Below are 20,261 nucleotides of genomic sequence, written 5' to 3' on the forward strand. Positions count from 1 at the left end.
ATGTTTACTCACAAATTATCTGAGTAGATGAGCCTGGAAGTAGCAAAGCTGAAGAGATGGGAGGGAGGCACAGAAAGCGTCCAATCCACCTCCCAAATACACCTCGCACAGGCTCTTCCCTGCTCCCTTCTCCTTCACCCTGGAAACCAGACCTCTTTGCAAATTGGGGCCCAAGGAAGAAGGAAACATGCTGACATCACTGGTTTATCTTACTCTGAGGAGTGGAAGGAGCTGGGGAGGGGTAAGGCAGAGAAATAGGGAAGGAGGGATGTATAGAAATGGGTAAGGATGGGTTCAGATGACCTATTATTCACATGGTTGCTGTAGAAAGTTGTTCAGCATCCAGCTATGTGTAAATGTGAGTGAGAATGTGAGTGTAAATGTGAGTGAATGTGGCTAATCATTAGTACTTTAGTTAGAATTTATAAATTCCTTGCAAAAAAAGAGTAAAGAAGGAGACAATCAGGAAATTGACCTCGGTAGGATTCTATAGCAGGGACTTCTAGCTTGAGCGTATCATGGGGGTTGGGATGGGGGTACTGAGATTAACTGACAAGTTGAGAAATAGAGAAAGGAATGGAAGGGTAAAAGCAAACTGCCCGCTTTACAGTTTTGCTGAGTGGAGCCTGCCAACCATAATAGGTTTAAGTGACCCTGAAAATCTCAAGGGAACTTGCCTGGGAGCTGTGGAAGTCACTGGTTCCAACTAGTTGTTCTCAGCTCAAATGTAACATAATCTAGGATTAGCAATAGGTTCTGGGATATATAAAGGAGTTTTCTGCCATAAGCAATTCCAAAAGTTGCATTGTTGAGCACTGGCACAAACGTGCAGAGACAGAAGTCTATTTGCTAATACTAAAAAGAATGTCATAAATAGGAACAAACTATGCCAAAGGGGAATCTCCTTATTAATGAAATGTTCCCAGGTGCACTTACCATTGCCTAGTTCCCAAGAAATGTTATAACTCTTGGAAGAGCAGTAGTCCAGGAGCAGCTGAGCATTAGAACTGTTCCACCGCAAATCTGCTGTTCGCAGTAATGCATTTAGACCAAAGATCAAGTCCAGTCCGGAGCAATTTGCAAAGGTATAGAGCATATCTACTGAGCTTCCTAAAGGAAAAATGTTGCAATTTAATGGTTAGGTTGGCACCATGGTGATGGAAGCCTCCAGATTTGCTCTTCATAATGAATTACTATTTCTGTTATTAAATAAAAGGAATTCCAGTCCTAATGAGTGGCTATAATTATGAATGAGACAAAAAATTGTACTGACAAATTAAAAAAAAATCAATGTGACTTCATTTGCTTCAGCTGTTGAATCAAGTCCCGTGGAAGGTACCAGAAGCTTTGGTCTGGCACTCAGATTTTGTCCAAGTGACTTCAGGTGAATTGGGGAAACTACACTGTATGGTTCAGTGCTCAACATGTACAGGCCAGACCGTCGTTAGTCAGCATAACCCACATTCTTCATAATCTAAATGTCTCTACTCACAAACTCAGGCACAAAATATTTTGGTAAATTAATCATATTTAAAACAAATTTTTGAAAATTCATGTATGTGATTTATTAATTTAAAATAAGTAGAATTTTACGTTAAAAAATTGGCCTAGGGCTACAGGGTTGTGGTTTTGAAATTACGGGCCAAGACACCGCGGAGAGACACAGTGAATTCACTGACACGGTTGTCACATTCAGTAAATAAAAATACATGACATCTAGTTAAATTTGAACTTCAGATAAATAATGAATAATTTTTAGTGTATGTCCTATGCAATATTATAAACAAAAAAAGTCGTTTATCTGAAATTCAAATTTAACTGGGCAGCCCTGCTGACAGTGGCAGTGCAGGATCTTTTAAATTTGCAAGGGAAACACATCAATATCTGTGGGACACGACGAGACTATTACTCTCAGGTTGTTTGGACCTAATAACCTAATAACCTAATAGCAACTTAGTAATTGAAACTCTTAGGTATTTTTTTGGGCTAGGTATGCTGTGAAAAAAATTACTGAGTCTACTAAAGTGCCATAAAAGTTTGGGAACTTTTGAACTAAGCTCTTTAAACCATTAGCTAGTCTATAATCACTTTTTGAGAGTGGCAACAATATAATTTTGAGTGTCATCTTTTTTTTTGTTTTTTGTGAGGAAAATCAGCCCTGAGCTAACATCCATGCCAATCCTCTTCTTTTTGCTGAGGAAGACTGGCCCTGGGCTAACATCTGTGCCCATCTTCCTCCACTTTATATGGGACGCCACCACAGCATGGCCTGACAAGCGGTGCATTGGTGTGCCCCCGGGATCCGAACCCGGGCCACCAGCAGCGGAGCACGAGCACTTAACCGCTACGCCATGAGGCTGGCCCCTGAGTGTCATCTTTAAATCAGTTATCATATGCATAAGTCTTTTTGATTTTCATGTATATTTTGAGTCTTTTGTTAAACAGAAATTCACTCTGAAACTCTCCTAGTGTAAAATAAACCTCTATCTATCTATCTGGCAAACTTATACCCTTTCTCCTTCAAAGTGGCTTTGTTTTTGTTTTGTTTCTAAGTCTTCACCCTGAATTGCCTGGATCACTACAGCAGTGAAATCCCAGATTTAATACTGCCAACCAAGGCTGGGGGAGCAGAAACGACTCTAGCAAGCTGTTGTAGTGTCACCCATGTCCACAAAGCTACTGCCGATCATCAAGAAGCTACAGACATTAGGGTTTGAAAAGCTCCGGAGTCCTCGGCCCAGCATTCCACTGGGTCTTGAGCCACAGTGTGGACAGCACAGAGCCTTTGAGATTACTGAGTCCTCCCCAAACCTCCACCCTCATTTTTCTAGGAAGAAACTGACACCCAAAGAAATGAAGTGCTCTGCCCAACATCACATAGTCGTCGGATGGCAGTGGCATTACTAGGGCCTGTTATAAAGGGGTGACTTGACTGCCTTAGTCACGACTGTATTTTAGGCTTACATATTGCAAAATTGTATTGTACAAAGTGTGCTGGATCAGGAATCATGAGACCTGAGCTCCAGATCCCACTCTCCCACTTACAAATCAAGGTGACCCCTGTACCCCTTATGAGTCTCAGCTACAGATCTTCAATCCTGGAACTAGCACCATCATGCTCCTACCTCACAAGATAGAGGTTGAAACGACACATGAAAACCCTTTATAAACCATGAAAAACCCTTACAGATATAAAGCACCGTTATTGCCTGGCCCCTTTACAAAGGCATTTCAAAAAACATGGAATGTTTGCATTCAAGTATTTATTCAACTCTTCCTCTGTTTCTTCATTTTTCCAAATGCACTTGGAATTTATGTAGCTTGAAATTCTATTATACACTCCCTATAATATAATCAGTAACACCTCCTAGAATAAGGGCTGTATATTTCTGAGTTCAAATCCACTTTTTAAAAAAAACTTATCCAGCCTACTCGCTTCTCAAAATAAGAACAACAAGAAAACTCACAGCTAATTATCCAATTCCCAATCATTATCCAATTTCTTATCTCTTACTGTATGGGAGAGTAGAAAGATCCCTGGGATAAAGATAAACTAAACGACATTAAAAGCTGGCGCTGACTCTCCCTGGCATTAAACTGTGTATGTTTATGTTAGTGTGTTCAGCATTCAGCGTGGGAGTGGGTGTTGGCAGTGGAGGACCAGGGTGATGAGGAAGAAAGGTGGGGAAGGAGAGCAAAGAGTTAGCTCATTAAATATGATTATGCTAATAAGGGAGTCCTTTCTGCAGTCACACCCAGAATTACACCTGTAACATTGCTTCCTCTTCCTGCCCAAACAGGTTTACAGTGTGAGTTTATAGTCTCATGACAAATGGTTTTGTCATCTTCTACTGAAGTGAAACACACCATTCCATGGGTTCTGTCCTTAGAAAACTTAACTCTATCTTCTAGGACATCTGTTTTAAGGGTGCAGGTCACTAACTAAGCAATTAATGTGTCCTTGCTATAACAGATTTTTGCTATCTCTTCCATTATATAATGCCACCACAAGTTACTCTGACATTCCTAACCTCAGCCATGGATGTAGAACAATGTCCAGAAACACCTCTCTGCTTCTGAGATGCTGGTTACTATAATGAGTAGGTGCCCAGACTAAACACAGCAGATTCCTTTATTCCTTAAAGGACATTTCCTTTAAAAACATAGACAGGGGCCGGCCCCGTGGCTTAGCGGTTAAGTGTGCGCGCTCTGCTACTGGCGGCCCAGGTTCAGATCCCGGTCGCGCACCGACGCACCGCTTCTCTGGCCATGCTGAGGCCGTGTCCCACATACAGCAACCAGAAGGATGTGCAACTATGCCATACAACTATCTACTGGGGCTTTGGGGAGAAAAAGGGAAAAAAAAAGGAGGAGGATGAGCAATAGATGTTAGCTCAGAGCTGGTCTTCCTCAGCAAAAAGAGGAGGATTAGCATGGATGTTAGCTCAGGGCTGATCTTCCTCACCAAAAAAAAAAAAAAAAAAAAAAAGACAAACCCAAATTAACTTCAAGATAATTTATTTTTCAAAAGTCAAAAGAAGACAGTCGTAGACTGTCTGAGCAGGTTATTTCCTTAACTGAGATCTGGAGCAACATCATCCCTTAGCTGAGTATAAAATGCCCAAGTTTCAGATAAAAATATATTTCTTAGTTAAGTAAAGATTGCTTGTTTCAGTTGTTTTAAAGACATGCATGACAGCATCATCCCATTTTGAAGGCTGAAAAAGTGTTTCAGTGAATGCAAATAAATTCCTGGTTAGTTGAGCTAGTCCTATGTTTGCAAAGCCACAAAGGAAAGAAAAAGAGAAAGTTGCTTGATGGCCTAGACTGTCTGGTACGACCCAGGATTCCCCTGCCTAATGATCCACCAACTCAGAATAGGGCTTATTTCTGGGAGGGGAAACTGAATGGACAACGAGGTGTGGATGGTTTTCACATTTTACTCTCTATACTTTTGCATTTTACTTTTACACCAGGCATGTATCCATGTCTTCCTTGACTTCCCAGTACTTCAGAGCAGTAAAGGTCATTATTAGCTCATGAATGAATGATTTCTGTATTTCACTCCGTGGCTAGTAGGCAAAGTCAGGTGAAAAAAAGAAAAAACAGAAGTTTTGGGTTCAAGATTTCCCATTAACTCTTGATAACATTTGAGTATTATGCAGCTTTATACAACTGTTGAAGGGCTAATTAGACTCAAGCCCAAGTTCAAGCTATCCAGATATTCTGGGGCCGGGACACCTGCATGGTGCCGTTCATTTCTTACTTGAGTAGGTGCTGTCCTTCCACTTTTTCTGATACTGGTTTCTGAGGAGAAATTGCTCCTGGAAGGGCCATTCCAACCGTAAGCTCTTCTCCACATCAGAAGGGATGGATCCAGACTTGCAAACATCTGCAAATGGAAGAAATAACTTAGAGAATCTCTTTTCATACATTTATTTAGTTAGCTATTTACGGGACTAAAGCAGAATAACTAAGTTTCTGGTTATTAGGTATGACATCAGAGAAAGATATATTCTGCTACACATGTCAAATTTGCTGGCTAACCATTCACCACAAAAAAACAACCAAAGGGCAGGTTTCCTAAGAAACATTGGACATTCACTGGATACAGACAAACTGGACATAGCTTCAAGTTATTTAACATTTCAGAAGGTTTCTCAGAAACCTGAAATTACTAGAGAACCTCACTGAAGAAAACATAGCTCAATTCTCTTACGGTTCACTTTCAAAATACATAAAAATTTGTTTTACATGGTCTATATCTGCTTTGTGGTGATTTCCTCTTGTCATAATGGTAGGACAGGAAACGTTGACTTTTTTCCCTCCAAATTTGGTATCATCAAAGCTTCTGAGGCCACAGCATGTGCACTTGGAAAAATCCACTATCCTGTCAGGCAGACTGTGCTTCTCTATCACAAGGCAGCAGGGCTGCTGGGTGCTTGTTGCCAGGGCTGCCTGACCCGCCAGTGACTTCCTTTCTGGCAAGCTGTACATCCTGGCTTTCTGGCAGCTGGAGCCTCATCCATCTCTGTGCCCACACAGGATGTTTGAGAGGCACTTGGATAACCCCAGTGGCCTTCCCCCTTCCCCAACAGGATGAAACAAATTAATGAGCAAAGGAGAGTTTCCTGCCTAAACTTTTGAGACCTTTTGAACACATATGGCTGGTGGGAAAGGGCCAAGTCTAAACATAAACTATTCCAATGTGATCTTGCAAGAGAACTCTCCTGTTTTTTTTCCCTTTTTTCCAATTATTATTCTATCAATTTTGGCCCAATTACTGATTAATTCTTCTAAACACTTCCTAACTGAAGAAAATAAACAGAAGGAAAATATGTAATATATGAAATATTATTCCTTAATATATACATTATACATATATTTTTATAATTCAATGATGTATCCGATATTTTTAATAATTGTTAAGGTAATGATTTAACTTCCATTTGATGTCTGTATAGTGCTTATGAAAGACAGGGCAAATCCTCGTGGCTCCTAGGGCAGGTCTCTCAGGGGAAGCCCACAGATTTCCAATATCAGAATCACCTGATGAGCTTGCTAAACTCATAATTGAAAGTTGGAGCCCAGGAATCCAAATCTTCAAACTCACCCTAGGTGACTATGTATATAGTCAATAAAGTTTGAGAACCACTGCCCGATAAATTGTCTTAAAATCCATTCTTAAAAGCGGAGCACATCTCCATGTCCCCTTGTTATACCTTTTATCCACATTCTATTTCTGGAATAAATGGTCTTCAATCCATTGTTGTGTCTTCAGCTGGAAATACTCTCTTCAGTTTGATGCATTTCTACCCACATGCTCCCTCTAACAGCTCTGTTTTTCAGCTACAATCATTGTTCTAGTTACAGCACAATTAACTCTCAGTTATGCCCAGCACACCTTTTGTTGTGACGTCTCAGATTTATGAAAACATCACGGGGAGGAAACCTGCCCACTGCATCCTCCTTTTGTGTAGGTGTCTCCACGGATCAGTTGGGAGCCCTTAATCTCTTATTAATTGTTAGATGTGAGCAATAACACTTCTTGGAGAAGGCTTGTGACTGACTCAAGTTAATTAAAATATACGGTTAATCTTTAAAAATTTCACCCTGGTTGACTTGAGATTGCCAGTAACTTCTCTCTTCAAAGGTTGGTTCCTTCTTGGGATCAAAAATTAGAAAGTCCGTCTTGGTGCCACCAAATCTCAGGTACGCAGGAGACAGGCCCCTGGCCAAAGTACGAAGCTTTGGAGAACTGTTAGGAAGACAAGCAAGAAATTAAAATTATTTTTTCCAAGAAAATCCAGCCAAACATGTTTACTCCATTCTCTCCTGGTGGACCTATTTCTTACTATCTAGCTGTACAGGCCTTGGAGGGATCAGTGATAGTGCTATAATGGGGGGAATTGTCTCAATCTTAATCTTTCTATAATTGTAAGGTTGCTCTTCTAGGCACCTGAAGGCAACTTGGAGCTCTAACTCAGGCAAAAGCTGATATTTCAGTTTGACAAGTAGGATAGTATTGAGTACTTTTAAAAAACTCATAACCTTTTATGATTGATGGAGGAAAACAGACAGGAGAGTGGAAACTACAGGAAAGATGACTTTGTGTTTCTTTGAAAAATAGATTGTCTTCAAAAATTTATGTTCCCAGAGAAGTTCAAAATGACTTAGGATTCCTCCTCTTCTCCCTAAGCTCCTCTCGCAATGAAAACTATCCTTTCATATTTAAGTCAAATGACTTAGAATTATCTAAGATTCTAATTTCTATCACTGACACTTCCAATGTGAGCAATTCTAAATGTATATATCCTTAAGCCAGAAATGCTCCTCATTGGGGCCTATTATGTGCTCGGAATGGTACCAAATAGTATAGGACGGAATTAAAATGATTTACAATCCCTTCTCTCCGAAACATGAAGACGCCATGAGTATTTAAGTAAATAAAACTAAGAAAACAGAAGACCCCGGTGAAGGGACACCTGTCACACATTTCTGAAGCCTCACACATGTGACCCTGGCCACACGGCTCCCTGGAATGCTTTTAAAACACAAAACCAATGCCGTATCATTCTTGGAATGGCTCAATTAATTAGTTGACATGTGGTTTATTTCAAATAGGAAAATCATTCCAGGAGGACTATTGCCAATAGTTCTAAACATCTATTGCCAATACTTCTTAACATCTCAGGAATTAAAGGTCTGACCTAAAATTTAAAATTTTAAGATGTGCTCCTGCTTAACTCTGTATAGTGCTGTGTAAAATTTTTGAAAGATTTCTTTATTTCTGCGTAGGAGAGAGAAATTAAAAGATGGAAATTGACCAAAGGACAAGTCTCCTGCATTAAAAACTTCAGCAATTCCTCCTCACCATTTTTTTTCTTTTTTTTTTATAATTTTTATTTATTTATTTATTTTCCCCCAAAGCCCCAGTAGGTAGTTGTACATCATAGTTTCACATCCTTCTAGTTGCTGGACGTGGGACGCGGCCTCAGCACGGCCAGAGAAGCGGTGCGACGGCGCGTGCCCGGGATCCAAACCCCGGCCGCCAGCAGCGGAGCGCGCGCACCCAACTGCTAAGCCACGGGCCGGCCCTCTCCTCACCATTTTTTGTTTGTTTGTTTGTAACTTGAGAGTTTCTTACTGTAGTTCCTAGGCACTTTTGGCTTCATGAACCTCTTCCTTTATAAAAAAAATTTTTTTAATTATATTTTATGATGAAATTTATACAAAGACAAATATGTTAATATTATATATTAAAACATTTTGACCTAAAAGTTCATTTTCTTTGGATCTTAAAAGAACTTAAAATATTTTTGTGAGGCCCTAAATGTATTGTGGGTCCTGGCACGAGGAAATGCAGCACAAAGTGAGACCTCAGAAAGGTACCAACCTGGAGCCCACCCTGACTGAGATACCTGAGCACCAAGGGACCCTAGGAAGGATGGCATCTGCTGCGGGATCCTCAAAACCACTGGAAAACAAATGGAAATACTAACTTGGACTAAGTAAGGATTCAGAAGAAAGCCATTTCTACTTTGCTACAAACCCAAATAAAAATAAACTGCTGGGAGGGGGATAGAGTGTTATTGTTTAATGGGTACAGAGTTTTGGTTTGGGAAGACGAAAAAGTTCTAAGATGGATGGTGGTGATGGTTGAACAACAATGTGAATGTCCTTAATGCCAGTGAACGACACACTTTAAAATGGTCAAAATGGTAAATATTATGTTTGGTATATTTTGTCACAATAAAATGAACAAACTGTAGACATCATAGTGTGATTTCAACAATGAAAATAATATATATAAAAGCAGATAACAGTGGTCATTATTATGTGCTAAGGTGCATGGTAGACTCTTTTCTATTGCTTTTCTGTATTTTACAAGTTTTCCATAAATAAGCACATGATATTTTAATTTGTACAAGGTGGTTTTATATGTGTGTGTTTCTGTTTTTTAAGAATAGGTGAAGAAACCAAGATTTACTTAAAGGAGACATAGCCATTCATTAATTTATTCAATAAATATTCAGTGCAGGCCCACTCGTGCCAGGCAGTATGCTGGTTGCTGGGGATATAACGGCAAGCAGACAGAGACAGCTGCTGTTCCCATATAATTAATAGTTAGTGATATATACGAACAAGTAAACAGGCAATTCCAAAACAATGCTATGAGAACACACAAAGGGGGTCCTAACTCAGACTCTGGGCTGGGGGTAGGGAGTGGTTAGAGGTTTTCCAGGGGAAGCGGCTTCACCATTAGACATTCAAAAGGAATAAATCTGGGCCGGCCCCGTGGTTTAGCGGTTAAGTGCGCGCGCTCCACTGCTGGCGGCCCAGGTTCGGATCCCGGGCGCGCACTGATGCGCCGTTTCTCTGGCCATGCTGAGGCCGCGTCCCACATACAGCAACTAGAAGGATGTGTAACTATGATGTACAACTATCTACTGGGACTTTGGGGAAAATAAATAAATAAATAAAATTTAAAAAAAATTATAATAAAAAAATAATTATAAAAAAAAAAAAGGAATAAATCTTATCCAGACCCAAGATAGTGGGGTGGGATTGAAGGGAGTGTTCCAGGTGTAGGGAAAAGTCTGGGCAAAGACTAGAGGTAGATGAGAATATGGCACCACTGAAGAGCTGATGAGTGTGGCTAGAGCCTAGAGACTGAGGGCAGACAGTTGCTGGGAGAGGACAGACTGGAGAGGTAAGCAGAACAATATCGTGGAGGGCCTGTAAGCCATCATGTCCGGGAGTTCCAACTTTACATGAGGGCAATGAGGAGCCATGGAATGATTCAAAGCAGTGGAGTGACCTCACCAGACTTTCACTTTAGAAAAGAATCTCAGGCTGCAGTGTAAATAACTGAATAGAAGGACGAAGACTGTGGTCATGTTAATGTAGACAGAAAGTGATGGGCTGAGGTAAGGTAACAGCAGTGGGGGTGAACAGAGATGGATAAATTCAAGACACATGTGGAGGTAGAAATGCTAGATTTGGTGTTTAACTGAATGTTGGAAAAGAGTCAAGGATTATTCCTGGGAAGCATCTTGGAAGATGGTAATATCATTTGCTGAGATGAAGAAGAGGTGATAGATTGGAGATGGGGATGAAGGTGGAGGAAAGGCTCAGTTCTGTAGAATTTAAGATGCCAATGGAATACCAAGAAACATGTTTCCATCAGGCCATTGGCCATGTGTGTTTGAAGCTCAGGAGACACATCCAGGCAAGGTATAGAGTGGAGAGTCTAAAAGTCAGTGACTAGGAACTCCTAGCCCATGGTGTGGAGAGACAGCCCCAAAACTGACAGAAGGAACTTCCTCAGACTCACTCCAGACTGGCCCTGTTCCACTGCCTTTGGCCAGGCACTGACTCTGGTCCTTGGCATTTTGATTGTTTGATGATAGAAGAAGCTCATTTAGATTTGTGTAGCTGGTATTTGTAAGCAACTGCAATGGGTGAGAAATGGGTGCTGTCCAGGAAATGGAGGGAAAACTAGTACCAGGCAGAAGGAGCTGTGGTATCGCGAGATGTGCATCTGCGCACGGTCTAGGTCAGATGCCCGAGAACAAGAGCCTGGTTCCTAGAGGTAGTGACTATACCACCTTGGGTCACTCTCGCTCACATTACCCTGCCTGTTTTTTCTTCATGGCATTCACCACTCTGAAATTAGTTTCCTCATTTGTTCCCTTGGTTTCCTGTCTATCCCAGCGCCGGCTCCTGATGCTTATAAGCACTGTGAGAGCAGGGACCTCATCTGTCCGGCTCATCAGAATCGCCTCAGTGCCTAGATAAGCATCTAGGTAAGTACCCCCCATAGCTGGTGCTTAATAAATATCTGTTAAGTGAAGGAAAAGTCGAGTCCAGCCTGATGAAACGGCAAGTGGGGCCAAACAAAGACTGTTTTCTGAACAAAATTAAAACCCAATGCGGGGGCCGGCCCAGTGGTGTAGTGGGTAAAGTCACCTGCCCCGCTTCCCATTGGGGTCCCTGGGTTTGGATCCCAGGCTCGGGCCTATGCACCGCTTATCAGGCCATGCTGTGGAGGCATCCTACATACAAAATGGAGGAAAGGGGCCGGCCAGTGGCTTAGCCGTTAAGTGCGCGCACTCAGCTACTGGCGGCCCGGTTCAGATCCCGGGCGCACACGGACGCACCGCTTCTCCAGCCATGCTGAGGCCGTGTCCCACATACAGCAACTAGAAGGATGTGCAGCTATGACATACAACTATCTACTGGGGCTTTGGGGGAAAAATAAATAAATAAATAAAATTATTAAAAAAAAGAAAAATGGAGGAAGATGGGCACAGATGTTAGCTCAGGGCTAATCTTCCTCAGCAAAAAGAGGGAGACTGGCAACGGAGGTTAGCTCAGGGCCAATCTCCACCCGCCCCCCCAAAAAATTAAAACCCAATGCTATGGCTCCTGCCAAGCAGAAGGAATCACATGCTTCAAAGTATTGGTATTAAGGACCTTTTTGTTTGTCTCCTTTGCAACGGAATAGTTTCTTGTTTTGAGAGTACAATATTGCTGACTTCCGACAAAAGCCAGATTTAAAACAGCTGCAAAACATGTCATAAACAAAAATTGATCAAAGATACAGGCTCTGTATCAAATGCAGGAAAGAGAAAGGGAAAAAAATCTACCATACCACCACGGCGACACGGAAATAGCAAAAGCCACAGAAGAGCAGTCGCAGATATTCCATTTCCGGAGCAGTTTGTTAGGAGGAAGAAAAGTCCGCAGGTATTTTTATTTTACCTTATGTGTAAAAATAAGCTGCTTATCTCTGACACAAAAGCAGAGGTGTGTGGGGGCCAGCTTGTACCGGCTCGTGCCAGCTCGTGGGAGCCAGCTGTTAAATCTTGAGAACCAGTTGTTAAACTTTGGCAGTTTGAAATCAGCCGTGGTGGGGTTATTTATACCACAGAAATCAGAAAGAAAACATAAATCAGCCTCCCCTCCTCCCAGAGAGCCAGTTGTGAAACATTTCCCAGCACACCACTGCATGAGCAAGCCACGGAAGTGGGTGAGACCGCTCAGGAGATTAGGTGAAGCGAAAAGAAGGCCTGGCTCGGAAGTCTGAGGAACATCAACATTTAAGACAAGCTAGAGAAAGAGATGGAGAAGAACTGTCAGAGAGGTAGAATAAACCCCCAGAAACAGAGGTGATGCAGAACTGAAGAAATGAGAAAGTATTTCGATTGTCAACCTTGCCAAATGCTTCCAGAAGACTGTATTAGTTTCCCAGGGCTGCAGTCACAAAGTACCACAAACTGGTTGGCTTAACCAACAGAAATTTATTGTCTGACAGTTCTGGAGGCTAGAAATCTGAAATCAGGTGTTGGCAAGCCCGTGCTCCCTCTGAAGGTACTAGTGAAGGATCTGTTCCAGGCCTCTCTCCTAACTTCTAGTGGTTCCTTGTAGCAGCATAACTTTAATTTTCACATGGCATCCTCTCTGTGTCATGTCTGTCTCCAAATTTCCCCTTTTTACAAGAACAGCAGTCATATTGGATTAGAGCCCTTTCCATTCCGGTGTGATCTAATCTTTACTAATTACATCTAAAATGACCCTATTTCCAAATAAGCTCCTACTCTGAGGTATTAGGGATTAGGACTTCAAAATATGGATTTTATGGGCACACTCAGAGATTCAACCCGTAACAGAGAACAAATAAGGATGGAACGGTGTTCATTGGATTTTGCAATACAAGAAGGTCATTGATGACGTTGGAGAGATTGATTTTAGTGACACGAGGAAGGAATGGGCAGTAAGGAAGGCTGCAAAGGGGAGGAGAGAAACAGGGCAGTGTTTCTCACACGTGCAGGGAGGTGTTTGAGGTGGGAAAGACTAGAGGATGTGTATATGCCGGGAGGAAGGAGCCAATAAAAAGGGAGAGGTTACAGATACAGGAAAGAGAAGAGATGGTTATTAGAGCAAAGTTCTTGAGGAGGCAGGAGAGGCAGGCTCCAGAGCAGAACTAGAAGAACTGGCCTGAGAAGAGAGAAAGGAAGAAAGGTGGACATAGTCATGGTGTGTCTGCAGGTCTGACGCAGGAAGAAAAGCAAGTTCCTGTCTAGTGACTGCATTTTCTTTGGGGAACAGAAATGCGGTCATAGGCTAACAGTGATGAGGTGGAGGATCAGAGTTTTGAAGAAAGTGGAGGATGAGAGAGGCAGGGAAGTGAAGAGTTAAGTGGTAGCACTAAGGTCCAAGTCTGGAGGCCAAGAATTTATAGGGCAACACCAATCCATGTGGCTGGAAGATTCCTCTCCGCCTCTGAGAACTTAATAGCCCAGCTATACAGGGTGGCCACTAAGACTAGAAGCAGAGGCAAATACATAAAAGTGGTTTATTAATATGCATTACAACTCAGGATTAGATACAATATTTCTGGACTTTATGGCCACTATACAGATTTGGAAGAGGGAAAATATAGGACTAAGTTAGGTTTGGGTTTTAGCAGGAAGAACAATGGAGCAGGAGTTTGGGGATATTATCACAAGAATGATTCGTGTGATGAATCGAGAAGCCCAAATCTGAAAAGGAAGAAGTAAAGAGAGGAGGACGCTGCTCAGTGGAGGTACTTAAAATGGTTGTGGTGGGATCCACAGAATGAAAGAGCTAAGAGGGTAAGGAGTGTCGTACAAGAATGGGAGGTTTTAATTTAAGATTTCAGATGCTGAAAGGTTCTTAGTGATGACAAGAGTCAAGCCATGGCAAAGGCATTAGGGGGCTGAAATGCAGTGAAGCAGTGTGTGCTAGTAAGCTGGCTCCCTAAAAAAAAGTGCCCTGTTTTTAGTGTTTACTAGTTTCCATGGTGTAAATATTCCCATCAAGGCTGATTTCAAGATACCAGTGTTGATGTCACTGAATGCAGAGTTGGGGTGAGAGGCACATTTCCAAGTTGGTGCAAGCTAGTTTCAGTAAAGCACTGAGTGAAGATTATTTAAAAATGTGGGTGTGAAGAAATCGGGAGACAATTTATTCAAGTGGACTTGAAGTCATCTAGGATGATGGTGGGACGTAGGAGTGTAGAGGAAACGGTGAGATCAGTGCCAGTCTTCCTTTTTTTTTTTTTTGTTTCCTTTTTTCTCCCCAAAGCCCCAGTAGATAGTTGTATGTCACAGTTGCCCATCCTTCTAGTTGCTGTATGTGGGACACGGCCTCAGCATGGCCGGACAAGTGGTGCGCCGGTGCGCGCCTGGGATCCGAACCCGGGCCGCCAGTAGCGGAGCGCGTGCACCCAACTGCTAAGCCAAGGGGCCGGCCCCTTTCCTTCCTTTTTTTTTTTTTTTCCAGTGTCAGTCTTCAATCAGTAAGGAGGAGTAAGAGGGGAGCAGAGCGCAGTGACAAGGAGCATAGGGTGAGAGCCAGATGTGGAGGCAGTGAACACCACACTGGAGTCGTGACCATCGCCTCTAACATGCATCAGGCTAGTCCAAATTGAGTGTTTTAGGCCCTTTGCAGAGATTATTTCATTTAATCCCAAAACAACCCAGTGAGGTAGTTGTCATTATTATCCTCATTTTACAGACAAGGAACATGAACAAAAGGAGGCTAAGTAATTCTCCCAAGGTAACAAGCCAAAAGGAATTCGAGCTACAGCAGTCCAGAGTTCAAACTAGTGGGCAAACTAGTGGACAATGGTCCAGAAGCTGCACTGGGACCAGGGAAAGGGCTGCAGTGTGGGATAATGCGCAGCTTCTCCCTCTCTCCTTGGGTCTTCAGAGAAGAACCAAGTTTTAGCTAGGGCAAGGAGGTGTCAGGAATATTCTATGAGGAGGATGGGCCAGGGTTACCATCAAAGGGCTCCAGGGAGCACAGTGGAAGGTTTGGGAGGGGAGGGAACAATGAGCTCTCAGTCAGGGGGAGGGCACTTCTCAGGAGTCAGAAAATGCGAGTCTACAGCTTGTGATCGTTCTGCTCGCTGCTTCTCTTGGGCCGTGGTTACTGCTGTCAGCAACAGGCACACAGGGGGCCTGTGGTTCTTTCCAACATTGGCGGACTTGGCATTGATAATGAGTGCTTTTCCAAGTATGAAAAGCAACTTTCTCAATGAAGATGCAGGAATCTAACTATTCAAAGTTCTTATTAATAAATATTTATCGAATTGGTAAAAAGAGATGAACTTTGCTGAAGACAAGCAAATCTTGATGAAAAGCAAGCACAACCGCATTGTTACTGCTATTGCTGTTGGGCGCCACGTTTCTGCTCCCCAGTACTGACAACCTCTGCCCCTGACTCAGCGCTCCGCTCTTTTCCCCTGTCTTAGTGAACCGTGCTGGACGGGAACGTGGACTACAATGTCCAAGATGGTAACCAGTAGCCACATGTGGCTGTTGAGCACTCGAAACGTAGCTAATCCGAGTTGAGATGTGCTGCGAGTATAAAATATACACCAGATTTTGAAGACTTGTTCGAAAAGGAATGTAAAATATCTCATTAATATTTTTATTTGATTACATGTTGAAATGATAACACTTTGGATATCCTGTGTTAAAATATATTATTAAAATTAATTTCACCTGTTTCTTTTTACCTTTTTTAACATGCTACTAGAAAATTTAAAATTACATATGTAGCTTGCCCGTGAGGCTCACATATTTCTGTTGAGCAGCGCTGGCCTCAACCCTCCCATCTTTGAGGGCCCGCGTACTTGGGCTTAGAAAGTTTTTGACTGGGTGGTTGCTTAGTTACCTCTGGGAAGAGGACAAACTGAAAAGACATTCTTTTCCAATTCTAGATTGTTCTATCATTGGCTTCTGGGTATTCTACGTTCCCTAACTGCAAATGTGAAAACACACGTGTTTGCCATCCTGGGAAACCAGCCCCATGCCATCTGACTGAATTTCCTCAGGCGTCTGAAGGACCTGAAGTACCTGATTCTTCCCCTCTTACATCACTGCTTATTTCATTAGGATATCAATCTTCTCAATTTGTTTCCAGACAATCTACTTCTACCACACCCTACCCTGTTTCCTTTAAAAAATGTGAACTGCTTTGCTTCCTTTTTGTGTACTGTTGTCTCTGCAATTAGCGTCTGGGTTCAGACTCTGCTCCTTCATGTAATAGCCGGCTGACCATGGGCAAGTGATTGAATCTCCCTGAACCTCAATTTCTTCATTTTTAAAATGAGGATAATAATAGTACTCACCTCATCGTTTTGTAGCAAGGACTAAATGAATTAATACCTAGGAGGTGCTTACAACAGGGCCTGGCATATGACAAGGGCTCAATAGTGTCAGCTATTTTTATTGTCCTTTCCTCCTTACTACTTCAGCTGTCACCTGCTCAGCTCTTGCCATCTTCGCCCAAGCATCCTCACTTGTTTTTTTTTTTGGTGAGGAAGATCAGCCCTGAGCTAACATCCATGCTAATCCTCCTCTTTTTGCTGAGGAAGAGCGGCTCTGAGCTAACATCTATCGCCAACATCTTTTTCCCGCCCCCCCCCCAAAGCCCCAGTAGATAGTTGTATGTCATAGTTGCACATCCTTCTAGTTGCTATATGTGGGACGCGGCCTCAGCATGGCCGGGGAGGTGGTGCGTTGGTGCGCGCCTGGGATCCGGACCCAGGCCACCAGTAGTGGAGCGCGTGCACTTAACTGCTAAGCCATGGGCCGGCCCAGCATCCTCACTTTTGAGGAACTGTAATAAAGCAATGCCCATCTCACCCTCTGCTTTTGTGGACAGATATTAAGCTAAGTGTTGTCTTCTGATACAGAAGCTAAATGTTTTGTCTCCTGAGATGGCCAGGCCGCTCTGGGCACCGTGCTAACCATCCTGGGGAGATGGACCCTCAGACCCTAATTCAGAAGCCAGGTCTTAGATGAGACGGAGAGTGAGCTCCTGCCTCTTTGAGCTGCAGTCTTTGAGGACACAGCTAGGGCTAGTGTGGATGTGCTTGCAGGTGCTTCTCCGGAGTAGGCAAGGAAGACAGCCTCTGCTCAGGGAAGGGCCCTGGAGTGGTCAGGAGCTAGCCCTGGAGAGAAAACTGCATGAATGGGAATACCCTGTGTTTTGTAAACAACAACAAAAAAACAGTTTTATCTATGGCATGCTGTGCTCTTTTGGTTTTCATAATCCTCTAGCCTTTAATAAAAAGGTAGGGGCCAGAGGAGAAGAAAGAGCGCTATGGGGAATAGAGACGTGTTTAAGAAGAGGCAAAGGGATACCCTCACTGAACTGCAGACTGGGACGTCTGTGTGTGTTTTGGGGGGGTGGTGCTAGTCAATTAATTAGCTTGACTGCACGGTGATCAGGCCTGGAGCCCAAAAGTCATGCTGTAGGTTTGTTCTTTTGGTACTGTTTCTCCAAGGAATCCCCGAATGCTCTTCCTTGACACATATGCTAGCTGCAGCACCAGCAGAAGACTTGAGTTCCTGCATTTCAGTAAGTGGTCATTTCCTTAATCCCTTGGTTTTCAGTAAGTCACCTCCCACCCTCTCTTCCCCTATCATCCTCCCTGCCCCGCCTCCCAAGCTGGGCCTGGGGTCCTCAGATATGAAGCCCTGTAGTACAGCATTTCTCCAGAGTAATCTTTCTGTCTCCCAACCAGCTGCTGCCTAGTATCAGCTTCCTACCCCTAAGGGAAAGAAGGAAAAGTGGGGCCTCCCCGCCATCAGGAAATTCTCCCTCTCCTGCCACAGGGGGAAAGATGGGGGTTAATTATGATCAAAAGAGACACACAGAGAATTGGTGAATGGTTAGCAAATACTCACCATTTTCCAGGAAGAAGCAATTAGCTTAAATTTTGAACACTCTAAGTCAAACACTGTGCTAAGTATTCACTTAATTATCTTATCAAATCCTTGTAACAATCCTACAGGGAGGTTTTAGAAGTTCCATTCTACTGGTGAGGAAATTGAGGCTTGGAGTTGCCAAGCAACCTGTAAAAACCAAGCCAGCCAGCTTTGGCAGGGTTGAGGATCAAGCCAGGGCGGTCTGACTGCCAATCTCGTAACCATTAGGCTGCCTGCTCTTATTTGCAGAATAAATGACTGAAATGAGCAATGGCTGCTGACGGTGTGGGCGGAGGAAGGACAGCTTGGAGGTGTTGGGCAATGGGAGATTCCCAGCTGTCCGGGCTGGTTGAGATGTGGCCTCTCTGGAGGCTCTCATGACCTGGATGAGTGGCCTAGATGACCTGGGACTGTCCCTGCAGCTCTCTGTCTTGAGATCAGCCTGCACCCAAGGGGCAGGCCGCCGGGAACGGGCACCAGGTTCAGTCTTTCTCAGGTGATAAAAAAATTCCAGCTGATAAAGCAGTGCCACATTTTGCAGCCTCATTTTGGAGAGGTGTCTCTTTATTAAGGCTCTGTAAGTCACTGCAATAGTCTTCCAGGTTTCATTTAGTAAATATTTATAGATTTTTTAATAAAAAGAATGTAACATGGGAAATCTCTGTACTTTGTGCTCATCTTTGCTGTAAACCTAAAACTGCTCTTTAAAAGTTTATTTAAAAGTATCTATAAATTATATAAATATATGAGCTTCAGAGACAGAAGCCTGGTCCACGATCTTACTTGTCCTACACTATGCAGCAAATTCAAGTTTCTTTTCCAAATTTCCCCCTAAAACCCGGCCCTTAGTCGGCGCTCGGGCAACACTTGGTGAATGAATGACGGCGGGAAAGAGTGGTTTGGGGGTGGCTGCTTAGAAAGGCAAAAGAGAAGAGAGTGGTGGCGGGGCGGACGTGGGTGTCAGGAGGCCAGGAGACGGGAGAGGGACCCGGATACCGGCGCTTACCCCAGGAAGGTGAGGAACCGCGGGTCCGTGGCCAGGTTGGCGTCGATGGTGAAGGACAGGAAGGCGGGGCTCACCAGGTGCACCGGCCGCTCGGTGGAGAAGTCCAGCTCCACGGTGTCAGCCTGCGCGGGTCCCGCCAGGGCGCGCGGGGAGAAGGGACCGAGCGGTCCCAGCAGCAGCAGCAGCAGGGGCGGCGGCAGCGGCATCTCGGGCTCACCTGGCTGCCTCCGCCGCGAGCGGCGGCGCGGCGACCTCGCGCGCTTCCTCCCGCCGCACCGCAGCGCCCTTTTCTCCTCTCCTCCTCGCTGTCGCTCCTCCTCACCCCTCCCACTCCTGCCTTGCATCCCTCCCACTGCTCCCTCTTCTCCCCGCCCCGCCACCCCCCTGCACTCCTCCTTCCTTGGGCGCTTCGCTTTGGTGGCGGTCATGTCCACTTACGAAATCACCCACACCCATTTGAAGGGTGCGGACATGGCCAGGATGCAAGCGCCCAGGAAGCCTAGGGAAGGAGCGCCCGCGGAGGAGCGCTGGGCGTCCCGGACCCGGCTTCCCGAAGCACAAGGTCCTGTGCGCGCTGGTGCGAACACCAGCGTTTCCCTCTTCCAGGTCCCATCCGGGGGGCGCCAGGTCTTTTGACCCTCAACTAAAGCCTCCAGCTGAGCATTCGTCGCTTCCCTCCACTCCCCCTCCCCATCTGTTTTATAAACACCTACTTGTCGCTTGAGCCTGCCAAAATTGGATTAACGGTGTGTCCTCTGGCCAAAGACCTGTTTCCCAGGCATGTTACTTTCGCCTGAAAAACCTGACCTGGGCATTGGCTAACCTACAGCTAGAAAGAGATCAACCTCCAAAAATTCCTTATTAACTTCTCGGGAAAACAGAACTTAGCAGGGCCTTAAAGTACTAGGTGGTCCAACATCCGAAACTCAGACAGGAAGCCTCCGTACAAGTGTGGGGTAGTGACTAACCTTTGAATTTGGAGCCTTTGCCAAATTTCCCCTCTG

The 20,261-nt window shown here is 44.0% G+C and overlaps 1 protein-coding gene across 1 annotated transcript in view; it reads right to left on the bottom strand.

Moving 5' to 3' along the window:
• HPSE (heparanase) overlaps positions 1-19,685 on the bottom strand; it is a 34,328-nt gene extending 14,643 nt beyond the window's left edge. Inside the window, exons 1-4 of the mRNA XM_058546352.1 lie at positions 19,258-19,685; positions 7,113-7,258; positions 5,267-5,392; positions 937-1,110 (exon numbers count right to left, since the gene is read on the bottom strand). Coding sequence (XP_058402335.1) covers positions 937-1,110; positions 5,267-5,392; positions 7,113-7,258; positions 19,258-19,685 — 874 coding nt within the window. The remainder of the gene's footprint in view (positions 1-936; positions 1,111-5,266; positions 5,393-7,112; positions 7,259-19,257) is intronic.
• Positions 19,686-20,261: the final 576 nt, after the last annotated feature.

The sequence above is a fragment of the Diceros bicornis genome, chromosome 8 (genome assembly GCF_020826845.1).
Source record: "Diceros bicornis minor isolate mBicDic1 chromosome 8, mDicBic1.mat.cur, whole genome shotgun sequence".
In the NCBI taxonomy this organism is placed as follows: domain Eukaryota; kingdom Metazoa; phylum Chordata; class Mammalia; order Perissodactyla; family Rhinocerotidae; genus Diceros; species Diceros bicornis.